This window comes from Salmo salar, chromosome ssa01, assembly GCF_905237065.1.
Source record: "Salmo salar chromosome ssa01, Ssal_v3.1, whole genome shotgun sequence".
Taxonomy (NCBI): domain Eukaryota; kingdom Metazoa; phylum Chordata; class Actinopteri; order Salmoniformes; family Salmonidae; genus Salmo; species Salmo salar.
In genome coordinates this window covers 96,225,879-96,239,337 of record NC_059442.1, presented here as the reverse complement: position 1 = coordinate 96,239,337, position 13,459 = coordinate 96,225,879, and the positions used below count along the sequence as shown (strand labels likewise).

The following is a 13,459-nucleotide window of genomic DNA, read 5'->3' as shown; positions in this document are numbered from 1 at the left end:
TATCTCAATATCAAATAATTTCTGGGTAACAATTAAGTACCTTACTGTGATTCAATACCATAGTACCCTCCAAGCTCATCATCAAGCTGGAGGCCCTGGGTCTCAACCTCGCCCTGTGCAATTGGGTCCTGAACTTTCTGACAGGCCGCCCCCAGGTGGTGAAGGTAGGAAACAACATCTCCACTTCGCTGACCCTCAACACTGGGGCCCCACAAGGTTGGGTGCTCAGCCCCGTCCTGTACTCCCTGTTCACCTACAACTGCATGGCCATGAACGACTCCAACTCAATCATCAAGTTTGCAGACGACACAACAGTAGTGGGGTTGATTACCAACAACGACGAGACAGCCTACAGGGAGGAGGTGATGGCACTCGGAGTGTGGTGTCAGGAAAACAACCTCATCAAAACAGAGATGATTATGAACTTCAGGAAATAGAAGAGAGAGCAACCCCATATTCCCATTTTGTTTTTACCTTTATTCAACTAGGCAAGTCAGTTAAAAACACATTCTTTTCAATGACAGCCTAAGAACAATGTTGTTGTTCAGGGGCAGAACAACATATTTGTCCCTTGTCAGCTGAGGGATTTGAACTTGAAACCTTTCAGTTACTAGTCCAACACTCTAACCACTAGGCTACGCTCCGCCACATCAAAGTAACAGCAGTAGATAAGGTAGAAAGTTTTAACCTGATATGGATAGGGGGCAGTATTTTCACAGCCGGATGAAAAAATGTACCCGATTTAAACTGGTTACCACTTTGGATAGAAAACACTATTTCTAAAACTTTTTGAATGGTGTCTGTGAGTATAACAAAACTCATATGGCAGGCAAAAACCTGAGAAAAAGTCAACCAGCAAGTGTAGGATCTGAGAAATGTAGTTCTTCTTTCTAGTCCCTTTCGAAACTACAGTATCTGTGCTGTTACATTGCACTTTCTAAGGCTTCCATTGGCTGTCTAAAGCCTTCAGAAAGTGGATTGAGCCTTCTCCTGTCTCTGGGCAGAGTATAGGAGCTCAGTTACTGAGTGGTCTGCCTGAGGACAAAGAGATTGGATATGTGCGTTCCCGTGAGCACTCTGTTTTTTCTTTTCCTCCTTGAATGAAAACACTATTGTCCGGTTGGAATATTATCGCAATTTCACATTAAAAATACCATCAAAATGTATTTTAACCTGTTGGGGGTAGGGGGCAGTATTTACACGGCCGGATAAAAAACATACCCGATTTAATCTGGTTATTACTACTGCCCAGAAACTAGAATATGCATATAATTGTTGGCTTTGGATAGAAAACACCCAAAAGTTTCTAAAACTGTTTGAATGGTGTCTGTGAGTATAACAGAACTCATATGGCAGGCAAAAACCTGAGAAGATTCTGTACAGGAAGTGCCCTCTCTGACCATTCCTTGAGCTTCTTGACTCTGTTTATTGAAGACTGAGGATCTTTGCTGTAACGTGACACTTCCTACAGCTCCCATAGGCTCTCAGAAGGCGGGAAAAAGCTGAATGATGTAATTCCAGCCCCAGGCTGAAACACATTAGCGCTTTTGGCAAGTGCTCTATCAGAGGACAATGGGCTGAGGCGCGTGCACGAGTCGACCCCATGTTTTTATTTTCTTTCGTCTTTGAACCTAAACACAGATTCCCGATCGGAATATTATCGCTTTTTTACGAGAAAAATTGCATAAAAATTGATTTTAAACAGCGGTTGACATGCTTCGAAGTACGGTAATGGAATATTTAGAATTTTTTTGTCACGAAATGCGTCGTGCGCGTCACCCTTCTTTACCATTCGGATAGTGTCTTGAACGCACGAACAAAACAGAGGATATTTGAACACTAACTATGGATTATTTTGAACCAAACCAACATTTGTTATTGAAGTAGAAGTCCTGGGAGTGCATTCTGACGAAGACAGCAAAGGTATTAACATTTTTCTTATAGTAAATCTGATTTTGGTGAGTGCTAAACTTGTTGGGTGTCTAAATAGCTAGCCCTGTGATGCCGGGCTATCTACTGAGAATATTGCAAAATGTGCTTTCACCGAAAAGCTATTTTAAAATCGGACATAGCGAGTGCATAGAGGAGTTCTGTGTCTATAATTCTTAAAATAATTGTTGTGTTTTTTGTGAACGTTTATCGTGAGTAATTTAGTAAATTCACCGGAAGTTTGCGGGGGGTATGCTAGTTCTGAACGTCACATGCTAATGTAAAAAGCTGGTTTTTTATATAAATATGAACTTGATTGAACAAAACATGCATGTATTGTATAACATAATGTCCTAGGGTTGTCATCTGATGAAGATCATCAAAGGTTAGTGCTGCATTTAGCTGTGGTTTGGGTTTATGTGACATTATATGCTAGCTTGAAAAATGGGTGTCTGATTATTTCTGGCTGGGTACTCTGCTGACATAATCTAATGTTTTGCTTTCGTTGTAAAGCCTTTTTGAAATTGGACAGTGTGGTTAGATTAACGAGAGTCTTGTCTTTAAAATGGTGTAAAATAGTCATATGTTTGAGAAATTGAAGTAATAGCACTTCTAAGGTATTTGAATAACGCGCCACGGGATTCAACTGGCTGTTGAGTAGGTGGGACGATTTCGTCCCGCCGACCCTAAAGAGGTTAAACAGCGTTTGACATGCTTCTAAGTACGGTAATGGAACATTTTGACTTTTTGTGTCTCGAATTGCGCTCGCGCGTTACCCTTTGGATAGTGACCTGAACACACAAACAAAACAGAGGTATTTGGACATAACTATGGATTATTTCGAACAAAAACAACATTTATTGTGGAAGTAGCAGTCCTGGGAGTGCATTCTGACAAAGATCAGCAAAGGTAACACAATATTTCTAATACTAATTCTGAGTTTAGGTTGCCCCGAACTTGGCGGGTGTCTGAATAGCTCGCCGTGATGGCGAGCTATGTACACAGAATATTGCAAAATGTGCTTTCGCCGAAAAGCTATTTTAAAATCTGACACAGCGATTGCATAAAGGAGTTCCGTATCTATAGTTCTTAAAATAATTGTTATGTATTTTGTCAACGTTTATGATGAGTATTTTTGTAAATTCACCGGAGGTGTTTGGTGGGAATACATTTTCTGAACATCACACGCCAATGTAAAAAGCTGTTTTTGGATATAAATATGAACTTGATTAAACAAAACATACATGTATTGTATAACATAATGTCCTAGGAGTGTCATCTGATGAAGATCATCAAAGGTTAGTGCTTCATTTAGCTGTGTTTTGGGTTTTATTGACATATATGCTTGCTTGGAAAAAGGCTGTGTGGTTATTTTGGTCTATGTACTCTCCTAACATAATCTAATGTTTTGCTTTCGCTGTAAAGTCTTTTTGAAATCGGACAACGTGGTTGGATTCAGGAGAGGTTTATCTTTCAAATGGTGTAAAATAGTCGTATGTTTGAGAAAATTGAATTGTGGTATTTTAGTTATTTTTGTATTTCGCGCCATGCTATCCCATTGGCTGTTGGCTAGGGGTTCTGCTGGCGGAACGGGGTTCCGTTAGTGGAACGCCTAGATGTAAGAGGTTTTAAGTTCCTTGGCGTACACATCACAGACAATCTGAAATGGGCCACCCACACAGACAGTGTGGTGAAGAAGGCGCAACAGCGCCTCTTCAACCTCAGGAGGCATACATATAAAAACACAGGCAAATCACATTTCTGATTGCACTGGGCCTTTAAGTAAGCTTTGTATGCTACAGAAGTTGCATCCCTGATCCAACCTGTTGAACACCTCCCACTGCATTGACTGTGCCAATACAGACCATTATTCAACACCACTCACATACTAACTTTGACATCAATACAGTAATGTCTGTTTGCTTGGGCATGTGTGACCAACTGGGTTTTGAACCCAGGTTGTTGGCAAGACTACTGTGTTATCCCACTGAGCTAAAACCTTAAGGCTTAAGCTCTTAGGTCTCAGTCAAGATTAGGTTACTTATTGTGTAGGCTAGCTTGTTCACCAAACCTATATGTCCCTGCTCTCTTTTGAAAAGACAACAGATGTGCTGATCAGTATCTCTTCCATTGAATATGTAGTTGATAGCGCTATAGCCCAGGGGTGGGCAAAATTTTGGCTCAAGGGGACCCATCGGGATTGTGAAATTCAACAGAAGGCCACATTTTTTGGATGACCAATTATTTGTTAAAATCAGTTTGCAGGGCCCTCCCGAGTGGCGCAGCGGTCTAAGGCACTTTAATGCAGTGCTTGAGGTGTCACTACAGACCCGGGTTTGATTATATTTTTTTTATTTTTTATTTTTTGTCTCGCGGGCCAGATTGAAGTACAAAACATTCATTATTTGTTCAATAGTGAACTGTTATTGCGCCGTAAAAAATCGAGTAGAACCCGTACGTCCCCCGAGCCAGAGCTGTGTTGTACTCGATTCTTTACGGGTTAGGGTTAGTTCACTATTGAACAAACAATCAATGTTTTGCATGTCTTCCAGTTTGCATTGTCATTTAGTTGTGTCTATATTAAACAGGGTTCAAATATTAGTAATTGTTGAGTCCATCACTGATGACCATAACGTAACAGTTAGTGATACAAAGTATCCGATTCTTGTAAAAGTAAATGTTACTTTCGTTTCGCCTGATGGAAGACAATTACTTCCAGCAGCTTGTTACATGTACATGCATTCAGAATCAGCTGCAATGATGTAGCAGCATATACACGAGCACATTGGAGTGATGGAAAATAAGACAGATCCTTTCCGGCAAACCAACTCAAACTTGTTGAAAAGCTACATTTCAATAGGGATAAAGTTAGAAAAAATAATATAACGAGTGAAAATTGTCAGACATCGACTTCCTAAACAATAAGATAGCGGTACGCGCTTGAACGAGGAAAGCAGACTCACCACCGCTCGCATTTTGAGACAAGGTAGAGACAGACGTCTGGCCCATGCTGTCTTCAATTGACCGAAAAAGCAACAATCACGCGGTCCCCGAGGAACTTTTTTTTTCACCACAAAATCGTAGCCATCGCCTAATCCTAAAGTTCATTTCACCTACTTCAGGCAGTGGACAATTGTTGGGATAAAACTCTTGAAAAAACCGCTGGGTCTCACTGATTCAGCTCAAGAATGCCTGTCATTCCTTTATGCAGATTAGTCTACTACCCGTCAGAGGTCTAGGGAGGAAGTCTCTGTAGCCTACCTCCCCAACAGCCTACAACTGAGATGTAGATGCCAGGATTTCATCCATACAGTATAGAGACATTTTCCTAACACAGAGTTACTGACACCACAATATCATTCCAGTGTTCAAGATCTTGAAATTCATGGCAGTTTGATGTTTGCAAACATCAATTTCTAAAATCCAAATAATCATGGCATAGTTTTAGTAACTTAGTAATACATATAAAATCAACACAAATCTTCAAACAGGTCTTTGAAAACTGAATAGAAAGTTAGTTCAATACTATATTTGGCCAATGGAAATCTTAAATCTACATATTATGGCTACCTGCAAAACTTTCTTACACTGTTACAGCCATCTGAATTGTTCCTCTTAAGCTACGGTTTCCTGAGAAGAAGAACAAAGCCCTGAGTGAGTTATATGGTCTCAGGAAGGCTCTCCAATTCCTGCCCAGAGCTGACAGAAACCAGCCCTCTCCTGCCTCCAGACCCTCCCTGAGCATTGTGTCACAGGCAGCTACACTGTGAACGCCTCACCATAGCCCATCTCCTCGTCCTCCCACCTCCTAAACCGTCCTCCTAAACTGTCTACAGTATCTCTGTTATTACAGCACACAAAGGCAGCACTGTACAATGAGCATATGCTGTTACTTTGGCCGTAAATGCTAATACTAAACTAAAAGATCACCAGCCCTGAGCTTGTTCACACCACTTAAAAATACACCAAAGATGGCTGGCTCTATTTCCTTTCGAGACATGAGGCTCAACCCCTGAGCGTATCTCAGTTGCAGTGAACTCCAGCTTTTGACATGGGCGATACCATTCTGATGTCATAGTACTCACAGGGGCCCTATGGCAGGGGCTCAGCTGACACTCTAGCTGTGGGATGTGTGTTATCAGGAAATAAAATACTTTCACATACCAAAACATGGATATACTAAACCATCCAGCACTGTCGCACACACTGATTACAGCCTACACGTTGAGTAAGAGCATTGCCATTGTACATATAGGGAAACTGTGAGTGTAGATACATTGTAATGTGCAAACTACTATATATAGAAGCTCAATTAAATAACTATTGTAATGTTGACAAGAGGGATCATTATAATCATGATTAATGACATGAATGTATGTACACAGTAGGGTCTACGGTGAGTTGATAAATAGAGTATCTGAGAGAGGTTGTAAAAATCCATTGACCTTTGCAGACTGTTTGGTTTAGGTGCAAGGCTGACATCTACTGTTCAATGAACATTCTGTCAACAAGGATATTCTAGAAACCATACCATCGATCAATTTAACGGCAAAAAGGTATGGACAAATCTTTAAGTAAAAGGCTAAATCTTTAAGAAAAGTCTTACCAAAATGTTCCAAAGTACATAGAGAAACATAACATTAGCCTTATATTATCAAACATGAATCAAGGCTCATAAATGCATCTAACAAGTAAAGCATTGCCAGTCAGCTTTAAGTAAAGTGGCACATTGCTCTTGAGATGAAAGCCTGCCGTGGCATAGGGAGGATATCACTAACGACTATAACCAAAGAGCAGTCTAAGTGCATATGGCAGACTAGATCCTCTACCACTCAACCTCTCCACAAGAACCCAAATACTGCCCTATGAATTTATCAATGCTAATACACTGATCCCCCAGACAGCCTCACTACTTATCCCCTGTGCCTTCCTTCAGTTCCTTAATGTATTGATAGGAGATGTTGGCAACACATAGCCTACTTTTACAAATCACTAGGTAAATACTTTAAATACTAGGTTATAATCCATACAAAATGTATATTGTTTCAATACGTGAAAGGTAGTTCTGTATGGCCTAATCACTATTCTATTCTAGTATCAATTACTACTCAGTATAATCCTAGTTATTCATTACGAAGAAGGCCCAGTAGTAGGAAGGGAAATGGATAACAGATATACAGGGTGGCAGGGTAGCCTAGTGGTTAGAGCGTTGAGCTAGTAACCGAAAGGTTGCAAATTCGAATCCCCGAGCTGACAAAGTACAACTCTGTCATTTTTCCCCTGAACAATGCAGTTAACCCACTAATCCTAGGCTGTCATTGAAAATAAGAATTTGTTCTTAACTGACTTGCCTAGTTAAATATAAAATATATATATATATAGTACCAGTCAAAAGTTTGGATACACCGACTCGTTCAAGGGTTTTTCTTTAGTTTTACTATTTTATACAGTGTAGAATAATAGTGAAGACATTAAAACTATGAAATAACACATACGGAATCATGTAGTAACAAAAAAAGTGTTAAACAAATCAAAATATATTTTATATTTGAGATTCTTCAAAGTAGCCACCCTTTGCCTTGATGACAGCTTTGCACACTCTTTGCATTCTCTCAAACAGCTTCATGAAGTAGTCACCTGGAATGCATTTCAATTAACAGGTGTGCCTTGTTAAAAATTAATTTGTGGAATTTCTTTCCTTCTTAATGCATTTGAGCCAATCAGTTGTGTTGTGAAAAGGTAGGGGTGTTATACAGAAGATAGCCCTATTTGGTAAAAGACCAAGTCCATATTATGGCAAGAACAACTCAAATAAGCAAAGAGAAATGAAGTCCATCATTACTTTAAGACATGAAGGTCAGTCAATACGGAACATTTCTAAAACTTTGAACATTTCTTCAAGTGCAGTCGCAAAAACCATCAAGCGCTATAATGAAACTGGCTCTCATGAGGACCGCCACAGGAAAGGAAGACCCAGAGTTACATCTGCTGCAGAGGATTAGTTCATTAGAGTTACCATTCTCAGAAATTGCGGCCAAATAAATGCTTCACAGAGTTCAAGTAACAGACACATCTCAACATCAACTGTTCAGAAGAGACTGCGTGAATCAGGCCTTCATGGTCAAATTGCTGCAAAGAAACCACTACTAAAAGAGACCAGTAAGAAGAAGAGGCTTGTTTGGGCCAAGAAACACGAGCAATGGACATTCATTCAGTGTAAATCTGTCCTTTGGTCTGATGAATCCAAATTTGAGATTTTTCCAACCGCCGTGTCTTTGTGAGACGCAGAGTAGGTGAATGGATGATCTCCACATGTGTGGTTCCCACCGTGAAGCATGGAGGAGGAGTTGTGATGGTATGGGGGTGCTTTGCTGGTGACACTGTCTGTGAGTTATTTAGAATTCAAGGCACACTTAACCAGCATGGCTACCACAGCATTCTGCAGCGATACGTCATCCCATCTGGTTTGCGCTTAGTGGGACTATCATTTATTTCTCAACAGGACAATGACCCAAAACACACCTCCAGGGTGTGTAAGAGCTATTTGACCAAGAAGGAGAGTGATGGAGTGCTGCATCAGATGACCTGGCCTCCACAATCAACCAACCTCAACCCAATTGAAATGGTTTGGGATGAGTTGGACCACAGCCTGTTGGAAAAGCATTCCTCATGAAGCTGCTTGAAAGAATGCCAAGAGTGTGCAAAGCTGTCATCAAGGCCAAGGGTGGCTACTTTGAAGTATCTCAAATCTAAAATATATTTGTTTAACACTTTTGTCACGCTCTGACCTAGGAGAGCTGTGTTTTCTCTGTTTAGTTAGGTCAGGGTGTGATAGGTGGGTGGGCATTCTATGTTTTGTTTTCTATGTTTTGGCCGGGTATGGTTTCCAATCAGAGGCAGCTGTCTATCGTTGTCTCTGATTGGAAGCCATACTTAGGCTGCCTGTTTTTCCCTTTGTTTTTGTGGGTAGTTGCTTTCTGTTTAGTTTGTAAACCTGACGGAACTGTTGGCTCTCATTTTGTTATTTTGTCTAGTGTTCGTTTCCATTAAAATATATAACGATGAGCACTCTACACGCTGCGCTTTGGTCTCCTCTATACGACGCCCGTAACAACTTTTTTTGGTTACTACATGATTCCATATGTGTTATTTCATAGTTTTGATATCTTCAATATTATTCTGCAATGTAGAAAATAGTAAAAATAAAGAAAAACCCTGGAATGAGTAGGGGTGTCCACACTTTTGACTGGTACTGTATGTCTTTATGTTGTTACAGTATACCTCACTCATTGACTAATTGATATATATATTTATGTTGTTACAGTATACCCCACTCATTGACTAATGGATATATGTATTTATGTTGTTACAGTATACCTCACTCATTGACTAATGGATATATGTATTTATGTTGTTACAGTATACCCCACTCATTGATCAAAAAGGTAACAGGATGTCCAAATGGAGGAAAAAGGGAAAGAGTCATAAATGATTAACCAGCAATCTCAGCAAAAATCCAAGGTAATTATTGTTTATGTGGTGCTTCTTAGTTCTTCCTCTTTTTAGATGATTTCCTTATTAACCTCAAACTTCGAGGTGAGTTCCAAAGTGTTGGTAAACTGTGTTTTATATTACCTAGACTGTATCTGTCTAAAATGACAGTAAAACCATAGTTCTAATCTGTATTGTAGAGTAGAGAGTATCATACTTTGTCTATGATGTAGTCTACAATAAGGTGAATATTTTCATAACAACATTTTTGTTCTTTATTTTGGTTAGGCCAGGGTGTTACATTGGGTGGGCGTTCTATGTTCCTTTTTCTATGTTTTTGTATTTCTTTGTTTTGGGCCGTGTGTGGCTCCCAATCAGGCACAGCTGAAGTTCGTTGTTGCTGATTGGGAGTCACACATAAGGAGCATGGGGTGGGTAATTGTTTCTGTCTAGTGTTTCTGTTGTGTAGAGTTAATCCTGACAGGACTGTTTTGCTGTCGTCTTTTGTTTATTTTTGTAGTGTTCTCTTTTTCATTAAAACTCTAATGATGAACACATCCTCCGCTGCACCTTGGTCTGATTCTGACGACGGCCGTTACAATGCCTATCATAATATGAGACAGAGAGGTGCAAGCATGTCCTCCTTCCTCATTCCAGTGGTAGAGACTTGATGGTAGTTGTACATGAAACACAATTTCTTTTAAATGTCATAAAATTGAAACAACTGTATGTTTTGGATGTGCAATTTGCACCATAGTTTGAATTGTCTCACCATTAATGTGGGATAATTCAAAGTATGTTGCAACTTCAACGTTTCATATAATTTTACATACACAAATCAAACGTGATTACATACAAATACTGTATGTATGGTATGGTACAGTATGTTGAGAAAACATTGACATATCAGAAAGGGTTACTTTATACACAGATTAGATTTGACCTTCTCCACAAGCAAACTATTATTGAAACTGATATCAGTTACTTTGTTACTTTGTTTGGATAACAGGTATCTCTCATTACTGGACCACTTCATTTCCTACACTGAAATCTTGTATGTACTGTATACAAATCAATGCGTCATCCTGTCAGTAAGTAGCTTATTTTCCCTGGTCTGGATGGCTCTTATTTTGAAATCTAGGCTGTTTAAAAATAGCTCATTGCAGAGAAAATCGAGAGCATTATATACTGCTCAAAAAAATAAAGGGAACACTTAAACAACACAAGGTAACTCCAAGTCAATCACACTTCTGTGAAATCAAACTGTCCACTTAGGAAGCAACACTGATTGACAATACATTTCACATGCTGTTGTGCAAATGGAATAGACAACAGGTGGAAATTATAGGCAATTAGCAAGACACCCCCAATAAAGGAGTGGTTCTGCAGGTGGGGACCACAGACCACTTCTCAGTTCCTATGCTTCCTGGCTGATGTTTTGGTCACTTTTGAATGCTGGCGGTGCTTTCACTCTAGTGGTAGCATGAGACGGAGTCTACTACCCACACAAGTGGCTCAGGTAGTGCAGCTCATCCAGGATGGCACATCAATGCGAGCTGTGGCAAGAAGGTTTGCTGTGTCTGTCAGCGTAGTGTCCAGAGCATGGAGGTGCTACCAGGAGACAGGCCAGTACATCAGGAGATGTGGAGGAGGCCGTAGGAGGGCAACAACCCAGCAACAGGACCGCTACCTCCTCCTTTGTGCAAGGAGGAGCAGGAGAAGCACTGCCAGAGCCCTGCAAAATGACATCCAGCAGGCCACAAATGTGCATGTGTCTGCTCAAACGGTCAGAAACAGACTCCATGAGGGTGCTATGAGGGCCCGACGTCCACAGGTGGGGGTTGTGCTTACAGCCCAACACCGTGCAGGACGTTTGGGATTTGCCAGAGAACACCAAGATTGGCAAATTCGCCACTGGCGCCCTGTGCTTCACAGATGAAAGCAGGTTCACACTGAGCACATGTGACAGACGTGACAGAGTCTGGAGACGCCGTGGAGAACGTTCTGCTGCCTGCAACATCCTCCAGCATGACCGGTTTGGCGGTGGGTCAGTCATGGTGTGGGGTGGCATTTCTTTGGGGGGCCGCACAGCCCTCCATGTGCTCGCCAGAGGTAGCCTGACTACCATTAGGTACCGAGATGAGATCCTCAGACCCCTTGTGAGACCATATGCTGGTGCGGTTGGCCCTGGGTTCCTCCTAATGCAAGACAATGCTAGACCTCATGTGGCTGGAGTGTGTCAGCAGTTCCTGCAAGAGGAAGGCATTGATGCTATGGACCGGCCCGCCCGTTCCCCAGACCTGAATCCAATTGAGCACATCTGGGACATCATGTCTCGCTCCATCCACCAATGCCACATTGCACCACAGACTGTCCAGGAGTTGGCGGATGCTTTAGTCCAGGTCTGGGAGGAGATCCCTCAGGAGACCATCCGTCACCTCATCAGGAGCATGCCCAGGCATTGTAGGGAGGTGATACAGGCACGTGGAGGCCACACACACTACTGAGCCTCATTTTGACTTGTTTTAAGGACATTACATCAAAGTTGGATCAGCCTGTAGTGTTGTTTTCCACTTTAATTTTGAGTGTGACTCCAAATCCAGACCTCCATGGGTTGATAAATTGGATTTCCATTGATTATTTTTGTGTGATTTTGTTGTCAGCACATTCAACTATGTAAAGAAAAAAGTATTTAATAAGATTATTTCTTTCATTCAGATCTAGGATGTGTTGTTTAAGTGTTCCCTTTATTTTTTTGAGCAGTATATTTCACAGTGCAGAGACATTGGGGCTAATGATCACATAAAGGTTCAATATGAAAGAGAGGAGAGCAGCAGCAGACAGCCAGAGACAGAGGTCTACCCACCCATTGCTCATCCACATCAAAATAAACCATGACGATGTCGGATTGTTTGTCTTCATTGAAAAATCACTACCACTATCTGTAGCAAATGACAGATCTGATTTTCCTCAATTGGAATCCAATTGTTTTTGTTCAGACATGCTGCTAAGCTTATTGATGTGTTGTACATTAAAGATGTGGATTGGCTCAAAACCGTCGGCTTAGTGTCATTGATTTTCACGATTCTTACAGTTACTTTGGCCCGTTGCACTGTTTGGACTGAGACTGGTCTGTTACTTCATATGCTGTCACACTGTACTAAACCCAGACTGGTCTGTTACTTCATATGCTGTCACACTGTACTAAACCCAGACTGGTCTGTTACTTCATATGCTGTCACTCTGTACTAAACCCAGACTGGTCTGTTACTTCATATGCTGTCACTCATTACTAAACCCAGACTGGTCTGTTACTTCATATGCTGTCACTCTGTACTAAACCCAGACTGGTCTGTTACTTCATATGCTGTCACACTGTACTAAACCCAGACTGGTCTGTTACTTCATATTCTGTCACTCTGTACTAAACCCAGACTGGTCTGTTACTTCATATGCTGTCACTCTGTACTAAACCCAGACTGGTCTGTTACTTCATATGCTGTCACACTGTACTAAACCCAGACTGGTCTGTTACTTCATATGCTGTCACTCTGTACTAAACCCAGACTGGTCTGTTACTTCATATGCTGTCACTCTGTACTAAACCCAGACTGGTCTGTTACTTCATATGCTGTCACTCTGTACTAAACCCAGACTGGTCTGTTACTTCATATGCTGTCACGCTGTACTAAAGCTGTTTCAATTACAAGTTCAATTGAAAGGACAACATAAGACTAGACAAAATAACACTTGTAAGACTGCATTGGTTAATTCCCCAATGGAAGTAGTATCACATTTCCCTCCATTGAGGGTTGGGGTTGGTTGGGACAGAATAAAGTAATTCCACAGGGAAGTTGAGAAATCAGTTTTGTGAAATGAACAAATGTGTCAGCAGATCCTATCAATCACTGTATGGTTTTCTACAACACAGCGACACTGCTGAATCACTGTAAATGACTTTAGCCTTGTGGAGCATTAGGGTTTTCTACAACACAACGACACTGCTGAATCACTGTAAATGACTTTAGCCTTGTGGAGC

General features: G+C 41.0%; 1 protein-coding gene across 4 annotated transcripts in view; it reads right to left on the bottom strand.

Moving 5' to 3' along the window:
* LOC106610766 (phosphatase and actin regulator 2) overlaps window positions 1-13,459 on the bottom strand; it is a 71,799-nt gene that overhangs the window by 35,264 nt on the left and 23,076 nt on the right. Inside the window, exon 1 of one of the 4 annotated variants that reach the window (XM_014210330.2) lies at window positions 4,893-5,163. The exons of the other annotated variants lie outside the window; for them this stretch is intronic. Within the exon in view, the coding sequence (XP_014065805.2) occupies window positions 4,893-4,938 (46 nt within the window). The 5' untranslated portion in view covers window positions 4,939-5,163. Of the gene's footprint in view, window positions 1-4,892; window positions 5,164-13,459 lie in introns of those variants that run through there. 4 annotated transcript variants of the gene reach the window in all.